Source organism: Rhinatrema bivittatum, chromosome 4 (genome assembly GCF_901001135.1).
Source record: "Rhinatrema bivittatum chromosome 4, aRhiBiv1.1, whole genome shotgun sequence".
In the NCBI taxonomy this organism is placed as follows: Eukaryota; Metazoa; Chordata; class Amphibia; order Gymnophiona; family Rhinatrematidae; genus Rhinatrema; species Rhinatrema bivittatum.
In genome coordinates this window covers 458,470,861-458,485,923 of record NC_042618.1, presented here as the reverse complement: position 1 = coordinate 458,485,923, position 15,063 = coordinate 458,470,861, and the positions used below count along the sequence as shown (strand labels likewise).

Genomic DNA, 15,063 nt, shown 5'->3' with positions numbered 1-15,063 from the left:
CAGAGCTTTATTGTGCATTGAGTGAAAAGAATTTTCTCCGATTAGTCTTAAATGTGCCATTTGCTAACTTCATGGAATGCCCCCTAGTCCTATTATTCGAAAGTGTAAACAACAGATTCACATCTACTCATTCAAGATCCCTCATGATCTTAAAGACCTCTATCATATCTCCCCTCAGCCATCTCTTCTCCAAGCTGAACAGCCCTAACCTCTTCAGCCTTTCTTCATAGGGGAGCTGTTCCATCCCCTTTATCATTTTGGTTGCCCTTCTCTGTACCTTCTCCATCACAACTATATCTTTTTTGAGATGCGGCAACCAGAATTGTACACAGTATTCAAGGTGCGGTCTCACCATGGAGAGATATAGAGGCATTATGACATTTTCTGTTTTATTAACCATTCCCTTCCTAATAATTTCTAATATTCTGTTTGCTTTTTTGACTGCTGCAGCACACTGAGCCAACAATTTTAAAGTATTATCCACTATGATGCCTAGATCTTTTTCCTGGTTGGTAGCTCCTAATATGGAACCTAACCGTGTAACTACAGCAAGGGTTATTTTTCTCTATATGCAACACCTTGCACTTGTCCACATTAACTTTCATCTGCCATTTGGATGCCCAATCTTCCAGTCTTGCAAGGTCCTCCTGTAATGTATCACAGTCCGCTTGTGATTTAACTACTCTGAATAATTTTGTATCATCCACAAATTTGATAACCTCACTCGTCGTATTCCTTTCCAGATCATTTATATATGGAAAAGCACCGGTCCAAGTACAGAACTCTGAGGCACTCCAGTGTTTACTCTTTTCCACTAAGAAAATTGACCATTTAATCCTACTCTGTGTCCGGTCTTTAACCAGTTTGTAATCCACGAAAGGATATCACCTCCTATCCCATGACTTTTTAGTTTTCGTAGAAGCCTCTCATGAGGGACTTTGTCAAACACCTTCTGAAAATCCAAATACACTACATCTACTAGTTCACCTTTATCCACATGTTTATTAATCCCTTCAAAAAAAAATGAAGCAGATTTGTTAGGCAAGACGTCCCTTGGGTAAATCCATGTTGACTGTATTCCATTAAACCATGTCTTTCTATATGCTCTACGATTCTGATCTTGAGAATAGTTTCCACTATTTTTCCCGGCACTAAAGTCAGGCTCACTGGTCTATAGTTACCCAGATCACCTCTGGAGCCTTTTTTAAATATTGGTGTTACATTGGCCACCCTCCAGTCTTCAGGTACAATGGATGATTTTAATGATAGGTTACAAATTTTAACTAATAGATCAGAAATTTCATTTTTTAGTTCCTTCAGTACCCTAGGATGCATACCATCCAGTCCAGGTGATTTGCTACTCAGTTTATCAATCTGACCTACTACATCTTCCAGGTTCACAGTGATTTCGTTCAGTTCGTTTGACTCATCACCCCTGAAAACCATCTTTGGAACTGGTATCTCCCCAACATCCTCATTAGTAAACACTGAAGCAAAGAATTAATTTAGTCTTTCTGCAATGGCCTTATCTCCCCCCTAAGAGCCCCTTTAACCCCTCCGTCATCTAATGGTCCAACTCCCTCACAGGTTTGTTGCTTTGGATATGTTTAAAAAAGTTTCTATTATGAGTTTTTGCCTCTATGGCCAACTTCATTTCAAATTCTCATTCTCACAGGCTCGCATCCATGGTGAGCAAGGTCCAGTTCAGTGGGGATAAGCTTACTCCTCTGCTTAGGTGGTCTTCCTGTAGCCACACTGGAGCTGAGAACATACCTCTGTTGGTAGTTGGAGGCAAATTGAGTAGTCCTGGGACAGTGGGTTCCACTGTGACAGTAAGGAGCGCTGGAGTTGTCACATATGGGCCCTTGCCCACAGGACAACCTCCAGGGTTGATGCCATGAGGCGGAGGACTTGAAGATAGTCCCATACCTTGCGGCATGCATTGGTCATCAATCATAATTGTTCCAGTTTCCTTCTCCTCGGAGGAGGGAGGAAGAGACTGTTCTGTTTGGTGTCGAAATGGGCCCCCAGGTACTCTAGAGATTGAGAGGGCTGCAGACTACTCTTGCCCATGTTCACGACCCAACAGAGGTCCTGCAGTAGGCGCTTGACTCTGCTGGTCACCTGCTGGCTCTCTTCTGAAGACTTTGCCCTGATCAGCCAGTCATCCAGGTAAGGGTGTACCAAGATCCCTTCATTCCTCAGTGTTGCTGCCACAACCACCATGATTTTGGTGAAAGTTCTGGGGGTGGTTGCTAGGCCGAAGGGTAGCGCTCAGAACTGGTAACGATGACCCAGTATCGCAAACCCCAGGAAGTGCTGGTGATCCTGATGGACTAGGATGTGAAGGTAGGCTTCAGAAAGGTCCAGGGAAGTTAAGAACTCTCCCGGCTGTACTGCCATTATTACAGAGTGAAGTTTCCATGTGGAAGTGTAGTATCCGCAGATGACAATTGACATTCTTGAGATCCAAGATGGGCTGGAATGATCCTTCCTTCTTTTGAAAGATAAAATAAATGGAATAGCGCCCCTTATTTTGTTGAGGCATGGGAACCAGAGTTATTGCCTTCAGACTGAGTAGCCTTGTTAGAGTGGTGTCTACTGCCAGTCTCTTGGATTGAGAGTGGCAGGGTGACATCAAATTTGTCTTGAGGGATGCTGCAGAACTCCAGAGAGTAACCTTCTCGAATGATGTTTAGTACCCATTTGACATCTCGACCCATCTTTGGTAGAAGAGGGCAAGTTGACCCTTTATCTCCTCTTCCTGTGGATGGGCCGGCCCATTCTCATTGTGGAGCACAGCTGGAGCCTGCCCCTGGGCCTGCTCCCCTCTTGGTCTGTCAGTTCTGAAAGGGCTGAGACCTTCCGGAGGGACGAGGGACCTGGAACTGCGAGTTCCTGTAGGGTCTAAAGTGCTGCGAGAGTCTCTGCCCTTGGTTCTTCTGTGGGAGGGACGCTGAGATCTTTTACTCCTATCTTCCAGTAGCTGAGGCACTGGGGATTTGCCCCATTTGCTGGGTAACTTCTCCAATTCGCTTCTGAACAAGAGATCCTTTAAAGGGCATTCTTGTGAGATTCACTTTAGATGTCATGTTCACAGAGCAATTCCGTAGCCAGAGTTGTTTTCTGGCTGCCACTACCGAGGCAACGCCCCTGGGTGAGGGGTGCACCAGATATGAGCTTGTGTCCTTCAGGAAGGCTGCTGCAGGTTCCACAGTCTCACCGGTATATGTTCTGCAGTTATTTGCCTCTCTCAAGAGGAGCAAGCAGGAACGTGCCACCAGTGCACAGCAGGAAGCAATCTGCAGTGTCATTGCTGTTGCAAAGGCCTGCTTAAGGATGGATTCCAATCGCCTATCCTGAGTATTCTTCAATGCAGCCCCTCCCTCAACAGGAATCGTTCGCTTTGAGACAGCACAGATCACAGAGTCTACTTTCTGCAAATGTAGGCGTTCCTTGGTCACTGACTCTAGAGGGTATAGAGCTTCTAAGGACCGACCCCCTTAGAATCTGGCCTCCGGGGCATCCCACTCCAGGTTAATCAGTTCCTGGATGGCTTCCATCATTAGAAAATAGCATGAGGCCTTACAAAGGGACACCAAGATGGGGTTCTTCTTTGGTTCCGCCATAGAGTCTGTTCCTGGAATACCCAGCGTCTTCAGAGTCTGGGAAACAAGGGCTGGTAATTCATCCTTGTGGAAGAAGCGAAGCATGGTTCCATTCCTGGAGGGATTTCTCCTTCTTCCAGGGAGTCACCCTCATCTGATGTGTCTGGGTCCTTGTCTGGGAAGTTCTTGGTTAGGCGAGGCATGTCTGGAGGCATTCAAGCAAGGCTGGATCTTGTGCTTCCGGCAGGGGTTGAACCCGGGGCGCAGCCTGTGCTGATTGCGCCTGAACGAAGGGCTTGCAGGCCTTGGAAAAATTCCAACCAGGAGAAGGTCCCAGGGTCCATGTTAATCCCAGAGGGAGTCTGAATAGGGGCCCCAGAGGTGCCCTCCTGTGGGGAAGCCATCTCTGACATGCATAGATTAGGGGAGCTATTGTCTGTAGCTCTGGAACCATCTCCTAACAGTAAGGGACCATGTTTTGGTTCCCCCTGGGCTTCTTCGCAATGTTGACACAAGCAGGGCTCCAATTCAGGCTGCGCGGCTCTTATGTGGCAGGCTGTGCAAAGAGTGCCTTCTTGGGAGCCAGTGCCATTGTCTGTGCACGTGCGGTTGTAAACACGGCTGTGCGTGTAGTTATATGTATCTGGTGCGCTCAGTTGTGTGCGTGCACGCGGGGTGTGCTCAATTGTGCATGCTACTGTGTGCGTAGCTGTGTGAGCAGCTATGAGCACAGCGTATTGGACACACGCAAGTTAGGTGCATCAGCCGCCCGGCCTGCCCCACACGTACCACTGATCAAGAAGGGAAGATGGCACAGACGACCCCCATGCGTAAGATGGTGCCCCCCCAAGGGTCTCCACCTGTGGACCCTTGCACTGGATCGGGGCCTAGCCCACACAAGGCTGCTCAGCCCGATCAGTGCTCTTTTAACTTCGCAGGAGAAGAATTCGGTATGGCAATCAGAGCTCTGGAGACCGAAGACCTGAATTGGAGAAATTACTTACCTGATGACTTCGTTTTCCTTAGTGTAGACAGATGGACTCAGGACCAATGGGTATAGTGTACTCCTGATAGTTGGAGACGGATCAGATTTCAATCTGACGTCAGTCCTAGTATATACCCCTGCAGGAAGTGCAGCTCTTCAGTATTTTCCTCGAAAAGCATTGTGGATATATGTATGACTGAATAACTTGATTAACTTTATAATTCGGTTAACTTGATTAATTTGAACTGGTTGAATTGGCTATAGCTGGAGACCGCCACTGCCCTCAACCGAGAAACGTCGACACCCGGTAGGGTGGGTGTCCTAGATGGAGGAAAGCATGGCTTACCCATGAATCACTCACTCCCGGGGATGTCCCCCGAGAATTACATGAGTAACTGCAGCCGTGGCTGGGATGCTGAGTCCATCTGTCTACACTAAGGAAAACAAAATTATCAGGTAAGTAATTTTTCCATTTCCTAGCGTGTAGCAGATGGACTCAGGTCCAATGGGATGTATAAAAGCTACTCCTGAACCGGGTGGGAGGCTGCCCATGACCCACTTAGTACTGCCCTTGCAAATGCTGTGTCCTCCTGAGCTTGAACATCCAGGCGGTAAAACCTGGAGAAGGTGCGGATGGAGGAGCATGTCGCCGCCCTGCAGATCTTGGCGGGTGACAGCATCTTGGTTTCCGCCCAGGACACTGCCTGGGCTCTAGTAGAATGGGAATTCACTTGTAAAAGCGGTGGCGTGCATGCTTCTACGTAGGCTGCCTTGATGACTTCTTTGATCCAGCGGGCTATAGTTGCTCACAAGGCCACTTCCCCTTGCTTCTTCCCACTGTGAAGGACGAATAGATGTCTTTCGTATGGATTCCGACCTTTCCAGGTATCGCACTAGGAGTCTGCCAACGTTGAGATAGCATAGACTTCGAGCCTCTTCTGAATTCTTATGCTCATCTGGAAATGGTAGTGAGATGGTTTGGTTGAGATGGAAGTGAGACCACTTTGGGGGAGGAACGACGGCATTGTGCGTAACTGGATGGTTCCCGGGGTGAGTCTGAGGAACAGCTCCCGGCAGGACAGTGCTTGTAGCTCGGATATACGACGGGCTGAACAGACTGCCAGCAGGAAGGCTGTCTTCAATGTTAATAGTCTGAGAGACAAGCCACGGAGAGGTCTGAAGGAGGTTCCTGCTAGGAAATCTAGGACCAGGTTGAGGTTCCAAAGAGGCACCAGCCACTTTAGAGGTGGTCGGATGTGCTTGACTCCTTTCAGGAAGTGGGAGACATCCGGGTGAGAGGCTATGCTGCCGCTCTCGCTCTTGGTTCTGTAGCATGACAATGCAGCCACCTGTACCTTGGAGTTGAGGGGCAATCCCTTCTGTAGGCCGTTCTGTAGGAATTCCAAAATCACAGGAATTTTGACTGAGCTTGGTTTGATGTCATGGTCCTCGCACCAGGCTTCGAATACTCTCCAAATCCTTATGTATGTTAGGGATGTGGAGAACTTGTGTGCTCGGAGTAGGGTGTCAATTACTGCCTCCGAGTATCCTCTCCTCCTTAGGCGAGTCCTCTCAATGGCCAGACGGTAAGAGAGAATCGAGCTGGATCCTCGTGGAGGATCAGTCCCTGTTGGAGCAGGCCTCTGTGTGGAGGTAGCAGCAGGGGGTTCCCTGCCAGTCTTCTCATGTCTGCGTACCACAGTTTTCTTGGCCAGTCCGGGGCCACTAGAAGTACTGGTCCCCTGTGGTGTTCTATCTTGTGGATGATCGCGCCCAATAGGGGCCACGGCGGGAAGGCGTATAAGTCTCCTGTGGCCAGGTCTGTAACAGGGTATCGATTTCCTGGGAGTGGGGTTCCTGCCTGCAGCTGAAGAATCTGGGTACTTTAGCATGGGACCGGTTTGCCAGGAGGTCCATGGTTGGTGTTCCCCAATGGTTTACTATCAATTGGAATGCTGTGGTTGACAGTTTCCATTCTCCTGGATCTAGACTTTCTCTGCTGAGATAGTCCGCCTCGACATTGTCTTTCCCGGCAATGTGGACTGCCGAGATCTCTTGAAGATTCACCTCCGCCCATGACATTAGGTCTATTTCCAGAGACACCTGTTGGCTTCTGGTTCCTCCCTGACGGTTGAGGTAGGCCACTGTTGTGGCATTGTCAGACATTACTCTGACCGTTTTGCCTCGGTGTCTGTGACTGAACCTTAGGCAGGCTAGTCTGACTGCCCGGGGCGATTGATGTTCCATCCAGACTCTTCTTCGTTCCATTGCCCTTGGGGGGTTAGCTCCTGACAATGTGCTCCCCATCCTCGTAGGCTGCCATCCATGGTGAGTAGGATCCAGGTTGGGGAGGATAGTCTCATTCCCTGGCTCAGATGGGCTTCTTGTAGCCACCATCGTACTTGGGCCCAAACTCTGTCCGGGAGCTGAAGCCTTACGGTGTAGTTCTGGGACAGTGGATTCCATCGTGATAGTAGAGAGCGTTGTAGGGGTCTCATGTGAGCTAGTGCCCATGGGACTACTTCCAGTGTGGATCCATGAGGCCGATAACTTGTAGGTAATCCCATGCTGTGGGGCGGAGTTCACTCAACAGGGTTCGTAACTGGGTCATCAGTTTTGATCTCCTTGTCTGTGTCAGGATGACATTGTCTTGTTTGGTGTCGAACCGGACTCCCCAAGTATTCTAGAGATTGGGAAGGCTGCAGGCAGCTTTTGTTTGTGTTGATCACCCACCCGAGGCTCTCCAGTGGAGTTTTGACTCTGCTGGTTGCCTGGTGGCTTTCCTCTGGGGATTTCACTCTGATCAGCCAATAGTCTAGATAAGGGTGCATGCGGATTCCTTCCTTCCTCAGTGTTGCTGCCACCACCACTATGATCTTGGTGAAAATCCAGGGTGCAGTGGCTAACCCGAAAGGTAGTGCCCGGAACTGGTAGTGACGGTCCAGGAACGAGCTGCGTAGAAAACGCTGATGCTCTTGATTGATCGGAATGTGTAGGTAGGCTTCTGACAGATCCAGGAAGGTAAAGAAACTCTCCCGGCTGTATCGCCCTTATTACCGAGCATAGGGTTTCCATGCGGAAGCGAGGAATCTTCAGGTGACAGTTGACCGCCTTGAGGTCCGGGATAGGTCTGAACGTTCCTTCCTTCTTGGGAACGATAAAATAGATAAAATAATGGCCAGTATTTATTTGTTGTGGAGGCAGCGGTGTTATAGCCTCTAAGGCTAGTAATCTGGTCAGTGTAGCTTCCACTGCCATTCTCTTGGAAGGGTCGTGGCAGGGAGATTCCACAAACTTGTCCGGAGGGAGGTGGTGGAAATCCAGAATATATCCCTCTCGAATGATGGATAGGACCCACTTGTCCGAAGTTCTCTCGACCCATCTTTGGTAGAATAGGGCCAGTCTGCCCCCTATGGCTTCTTCCTTTGGATGGGTCGGCTGATTTTCACTGTGGGTTGCGGCTGGGGCCTGGGCCCGAACTTGCTCCCCTTTTATTGTGCTTATTCCGAAAGGACTGGCTCCGGCCTGCGGGGGCGGGCCGGTTGATATGAGCTTCTATATGGGCTGAAACGCTGTGATCCTCTGCCCCTGGAGCTCCGGGGGAAGGATCGCTGGTTTCTCTTATTCCTGTCCTCCAGTAGCCGCGGCAGTAGGAATTTGCCCCATTTGTTGGCTAGTTTCTCTAGTTTGCTTCCGAACAGGAGGGTTCCCTTGAAAGGCATCCTTGTGAGTCTTGTTTTGGAGGATGCGTCTGCTGACCAGTTTTGGAACCAGATTTGTCTTCTGGCTGCCACGGCAGATGAGACTCCTCTGGCTGCTGTGTGTACCAGATTCAAAGCGGTGTCCGTGAGGAACAATACAGCTGGGTCCAAGGCTTCCCCAGGAGTGTTGTTCCTGGTCTGTGCTAAGCAGGCGCGTGTCACCACGGCACAGCAGGCTGAGATCTGTAAAGACATAGCAGAGACGTCAAAGGACTGTTTGAGGATAGATTCTAGACATCTGTCTTGAGCACCCTTGAGTGCTGCTCCTCCCTCCACCAGGATAATAGTGTGCTTCGAGACCGTGCAGACCATGGCATCCACTTTCGGACATGCCAGGAGATCTTTGGCGGATGGGTCCAGAGGGTACATGGCTGCCAGAGCCCGGCCCCCTTTGAACATGGTTTCTGGGGCATCCCATTCCAGGTCAATTAGTTGCTGGACGGCTTGTAATAGTGGGAAATGGCAGGAGGTCTGACTGAGTCCCTCCAATAGTGGGTTCATCTTAGGTTCAACAGAGGCACTTGTGCCCAGAATGGCAAGCTTTTTGAAGCTGTGTGTGACTAGGTCTGGAAGCTCATCCTTGGTGAAGAAGCCTCTCATGGTTTGATGGGGTTCTGTCCCCAGGAGTTCCCCTTCCTCTAGGGGTTCTGACTCATCTGAGATGTCAGTGTCCCCGAAAGTGGGGCTTCTGGGCGGTGGGATCGCTTCCCTGGGCATAGAGGGTCCCAGCTTGTTGAGGTCTTCTGGTGGAGCCTTATAGGAGACCCTGGTTGCATGTGGACGAAGGTATGCAGACTTTGAAGAATTCCACCCAGGAGATAGAAGCTGGGTGTAGACTAGGGGGCACCGTGTCTCTGGGGAACCCCATTTGAGGGGGGTCCCACTGTGTAATGCTAGGTCCGGCGTACTGCTTGAGAGGCTGGGGTCTGGTACCGGCTGGGGAGGGCCATGAGTTGGGTCCCCTAGGGCCTCTTCACACTGTACACACAGGGCCATGGCCTCCTCATGCTGTGCAACTCTAATGTGGCATGCTGGGCAAAGACCGTGAGCTTTGCGTTTATTTTCCGGTTGTGCCATAGCTTGTGCGCGTACCACAGTTGTGCGCTCCGGTGTGCGAAGTTGCACGCGTAGGTTTGGTGTGAGCGTGCAGGGAGATGTGCACATTGGTCGAAATTATGTGCCCGGCACAGTAAGCGCATGGCTAAGCGCGTCACTTGTGCGCCCGGTACTTGTGCGTGCGATGTTGTGCACACAAGGTAATTGTGCACACGGATCGAAACGGCGGACAGGGTGGTGAACATAGCCAAAATGGTGACGGCGACCATGCAGATGATATGGCAACCACCTCGGAGGGTCTCCATGTGGGAGGGCCCTTGGATCAGATCGGGGTCTAGCCCTGTTAGGGCCGATCAACCCGGTGGCACTGGTCCCGGCTGGCGACCTGTGCGTCTCCTCGAGCTTCGGAGACCGGAGACTTTTAAATAGATTTCTACCTTACCTTGTCTTGGCGCTTCCCGGTTTTGTTACGGGCGGTCTCCGGCTTCAGGGGGAGAGGGAAAATACCTTCAACGCCGCACTCTAAGTTGCACCCACTGCCTCTCAGCCTCACCCGATGTCGGGGGCTAGGTCCCCGCCGAGGGTCGGCCGCTGGACCGAGGCTTACCTCAGAGGGATCGCGGAAATAACTTCGGGAAATCTCAACTGGGGGGGAGGGACCCAATGGGTGTCACCGCAGAAGAGCGGGGGCTCGTCTGTAGAGGTAAGATTTTCTTAATTTGGTTTTCTTTGGTAAATTACTCTAATGCTGTGCATAGAGTCCCTAACTGCTATGGAGATGGAAAATACTGAAGAGCTGCACTTCCTGCAGGGGTATATGTACTAGGACTGAAGTCAGATTGAAATCTGATCCGTCTCCAACTGCTATCAGGAGTACACTATACCCATTGGTCCTAGTCCATCTGCTACACGCTAAGAAATTAAAGGTTTTTTTCTTACCTGGTCTTGGCGCTTACCGATCGTGTGCAGGATGGTCTCCAGCTGCGGGGGGAGAGGGAATTACTTTCACCGCCACGCTTGGTTCTGCACCTGCTGTCTTTCAGCCACATTGGGCGCTAAAGTCCATGCCGAGAATCGGTTACTGGACCAAGGCACACTTCTGAGGGATATTGGCGATCACCTCAGGAATTCTCAACTGGGGAGAGGCACCCTTAGGTATCACTGCAGGAGCGTGGGGCTCGATTTTATTTAAGGTAAATTTTGTTTCTTCTTTGCTGTAATGCTTAACACTATTCTAGTGTGTGGGACAGTGTCCGAATCTGCTAGGAGACTGAGAGATACTGAAAAGCTGAGGTTACTGCAGGGGTATATCTAGAGTGACGTCAGCTTTGAAATCTGACTGTCTTTATCTGCTAGCAGAAGAGTACAATACCCACTGGTCCTGAGCCCATCTGGCTACATGCTAGGAAATGTGCTTATTCCAGTTCCATGAATTTTTGGAACAAGTTTAAGACAGAATGCCCTTCCCTAACTGTATGCATTTAAGTGTGGGAGGGGAGAAAGGGCAGAAGAAAATGCCATCTTCCACACGCTGGAGCACATTGTTCAGTGCTGTAAACAGGTATAAGCAAAACTTCACTCCAACAGGATACTATAGCCTCGGCAGGGTTTCCTGGCTTGTGATCCTGAACTGCAGAAAGTGAGTGATTTTCACAATCCAGAACCTGAAAGCCATCCAACAGGCCAACAGCTTCCCACTTTTGAGCACAATCTCAAATTGCAGTAGCACAGTAAGGTCCCCGGTTTGATTACGGAGGTGATGCTTCAAAAAGCATTTCCCCTCGGCATACAAGCTCTATAACAAGAAAAAGATTTAAGGAAACACAGGTCATATCAACAGAATGGATTCTAAAATTGTTACAAGCTGTATTTCTACTTAATAAGCAGCAGCACACAACTTTATACTCAAATCCTCAGACATCCTCGAGTTTTATGTATAAAGTAATTTTTTTTCACTCACACCTTTTAGATAAAGTGATGACACCGAGTAAATTCTCAGTAAAGCTTTCACACAGGTAAAATAGTTTTATTCATTTTATTTGTATATGTCAAAATACATTTTTTCCCAAAATAGTGGGTTTTGTAATTAGCTCCATGAAGATAAAAGGTCTGCTCAATACCACCAATAAAAACATAGCACAGTAGCTGTTTTTGATATAAAGAATAAATAACCTAAATATAAAACACTAAAATATTAGAAACATGTATTTAATCATTCTTCACAGGCATCCAAACTTTAGCAAATGTAGCCCATAATTCACGGTCTCAGCACAGTTTTTAGCTGCAGCCATTCATGGAGCATCAGTCTGCAGAGTAAGTTATACAAGGATATGACAACGAACCCCTCTCTTCAGCCCCACTTCTACACACCAAATTACAACAAAAAATATATCCAACTATCATTGTACCTTTAAAATCAAGAATCCTGAGGTTGGTAGCAAGAGCATGACCTGACACCTTCAGAAAACCAATTAACAGAAACAGGACAACACTAGGTCCAAATTTCAAAACAAAAAAAAAAATTTGAACAAAAAATAAAACAAAATAGGCAGTAGATCACAATGACCTTTTTAAATGAAGGGGTACAAATTCACATTTAACATAGTATACAATATAATCAATAATACAATAACTACTGCAAGCTTTGCACCATTCAGTGGTTTTCAGGTGACAGTCTAATATGTACCAGTAAGATGTCACAGGTGGCATAGTTTAGTGACAAACGTCAAAGTCCTTTTTTCTAACAAAAGCAATCTTCACTTAAGAGTGTATGTATCTATGTGTGTGTGTGTGTGTGTATATATAGGTATATTAGGCAGCCACTGAAATGTAGGACAGTTTGATTTGCTGATGGAATCAAATGAGGTGCCTCTTCATATGGCAGTAACCATGCAAGGAAGTGCGCGCAGGAGGTCCAGGGTCGAGGTGTTCAAACAATTCGGTGACATTCCTTTGGCTAGCACAATGATCTTGGACTGCACTCAGATATAAATATGTGAAATGTGGTGAAGCAGCTATAAATTACAAGACTTGAGAACCAGGTGAACAGTATTAAATGAAAAAAAATGGGGGAGCAATAAGCCCAGTACATCCTAGTTTGCCTTTTAAGACGGGGCTCCATGAAGGACAGTATTTCAGATTTTACACCATAAAATTAATGAACTTTGCTAACACATCATCATGGATTAGTCCAATCTCAATAACAGACATTTGCAATAATCTTCAAGCATGCCACGTCAGTCTATAAAATCAAAATGCCAAATATATATATCTGCAGATACATATATTATATAATACATATACACACATATATACACACTGTATCACTCAGTACCTGCTAAAATGGAAGTGAAGATTACTTTATCTACTGTCTTGTACTATAAATTTTCCTTAAAACAAAAAAGTGATCCATCAAGGAAGAAAGTGTAAAACATCTCTAGTTTTAAATTACTTTAAAGCATTTTGTTGGAAATGAATGCAATATTGCACGAATGATAAAAGCAAAAAACGGTTTCACCAAAGGTCTCTGATGGCTAGACAGCTCTGGCTTGCTACAGAGATGTAGGTTTTAGAGGATGCATGGTTTCTGCACACTGGAAAGCTGTGAGAACACTGTACAAGAACAATAAAATTATCTGGCACATGGGCAGTTAGAAGAGAGCAAAAATCCAACCAGAAATAAGGAAAATTGAAGTTAAAAACAAAACAAAAAAAAAAAAAACCTCAGCAAAATAAATCTGGGAGCTGTGGCACAAAGAAACCTTTATCAGGTAACTTTTCTGTGAGAGCGAAAAGCTTTGCTTTTTTAGGCAAAAGTGTTTATGTACAACTAAGGCTTACTGGTTAAATATCAGAGGCGTCTGTGGCCCTGAATACTTTCCTCATACGCTGGAACTGTAAACACGATATCTCTGTCGTTTTCTCTTCTCACCAGCTGCACGTTAACATGAAACAATGATCTTGGTATACAAGCAAACCACACACAGGGAAGAGTTTGGCAGGATATCTGAAAACCCCAGTCTCCAAGGAATCTCCCAGTGATGGCCACTGGAGTTACTATATATGTGCAATGCCATTCCTTGCTGCTGCAGTAAACCTATTTAGAAAGTTTGCTTATAACTCTTATCAAGGCCCCATTTTCGTCTTTTAGCCTCTGGTTATCTGCTTTCAGGTCTGGTAACATCTGTCAAAAAGAAGAAAAAAAAATCCATTAGCTATTAGGAACACCATAAGTGAAGCAAAGTAAAGGGTTTAACAATTGTCTGGGATATTAAAGGACTACTAGAAGTGTGACCACTCCAAGCTCTATCACTATTCAGGCAGCCTGCATAACATGCTTCACTACATTCCTGTAAATGTATTTAAGCTAAGAGATTTGTCATATCTTTACAATGCTAGAAGCCAATGTTTTTTAAACGTAATCAGAGAAGTACCCATCTCTGGAGCCTCACAGAATGATGTCTGGTTTGGCTGCCTGCCAACTCCAGGAATTTGAGCCACATAGAGCCCACACTCACAGTATGTTTGCAAGAAAGAACAGCGTGGCATATAAGCATCAGGTGGTTAAAACTGATCAGGGCAAATACTGCCAACAGTTTATTCAGAAAATAAACTTTTGAGGGAGAGAATGGCTTATAGCAAGAGCTCTAAGGCTGAGACCTTCACATTGCCTGCCTCTATACTAAGACTTCCAAGTAATACTGTACCTCTTTAGTCACCTACCCAAAATATCACTTTTCTGCACTCAGGAACTGCTTAACCCAAATGCCTATTCAAAAGCAATGTGTGTTCTCCCTAGGGATAGAAGCACCTAACGACCAGCACATTACTACCATGCTAGATAAGTACAGGTAAGCAAAGTTTGGAGAGATCTCCTAGAAGTCTCAGAACAAGCCAGGCATAGGTAAATTCCAAGATCTTAATTTTACAGTGGGATTTAAAGACAAGTTTATGGTGTTCATCATCTACTGAACCACCACCTAGGTTTTTTTTTTGTAAAATGGCAAAATTTGAAATGGAGAATACCTATTTTACATTTTCCAGATTATGTTTTGGTTCTCTTTAATCCACTCAGGACCATTTCTGTGATATTGGTGTATCACTGAAAATAAAAGCATGCGCCAGTCACTTGCCGATTCTGGATAAGCAACAGAACTTGCACCAGAAAGTTTCATTGAAATATGAATCCCACAAGTTCCTAATACATCAAACTATTTATGCTAGTACAGTAGAGTGCAAAAAGCTGGGCACTTTTAGAAAATGCAACCGTTACAAGGGGTGTAAGTATTACCACTTGCATTTGCACATTTTTTTTTTTAAGAACTTATTTGTATATACTGGGAATTCACTGTTAGACTTGCAGCTTTCATAAAGCAGATATCGGAAAGGCATACTGCTTTCTGTAATGTTGCACACCTCTCCCACAAAATAGATGTTATACTGGGGGGGGGAAAAAAAAAGAATCAGACTAATCTTAGTTTTTGCTCAGCTACAAAAATTACCCAACCTACTTCATTCTTGGGGGAAGAGTAACTGTACAATTTTGATTCCTTTCAAACTATGACAATATGGAGATTACTACATCAATATCAGTCTGACCTGTCTCACTCTCCATACTGCCTGAAGCCCTCGAGCGAGCACCACCACATGCAGG

General features: G+C 46.7%; 1 protein-coding gene across 5 annotated transcripts in view; it reads right to left on the bottom strand.

The window, feature by feature from the left end:
• Nucleotides 1–11,420: 11,420 nt before the first annotated feature.
• Nucleotides 11,421–15,063, bottom strand: part of PPP1R12A (protein phosphatase 1 regulatory subunit 12A) — a 306,305-nt gene continuing 302,662 nt past the window's right edge. For all 5 annotated transcript variants that reach the window (XM_029597125.1, XM_029597123.1, XM_029597121.1 and 2 more), the window contains one exon: nucleotides 11,421–13,593. Coding sequence is in view for 1 of the 5 variants with exons in the window: in XM_029597124.1 (XP_029452984.1) it covers nucleotides 13,507–13,593 (87 nt within the window). In the remaining 4 variants the exon portion in view is untranslated. The remainder of the gene's footprint in view (nucleotides 13,594–15,063) is intronic.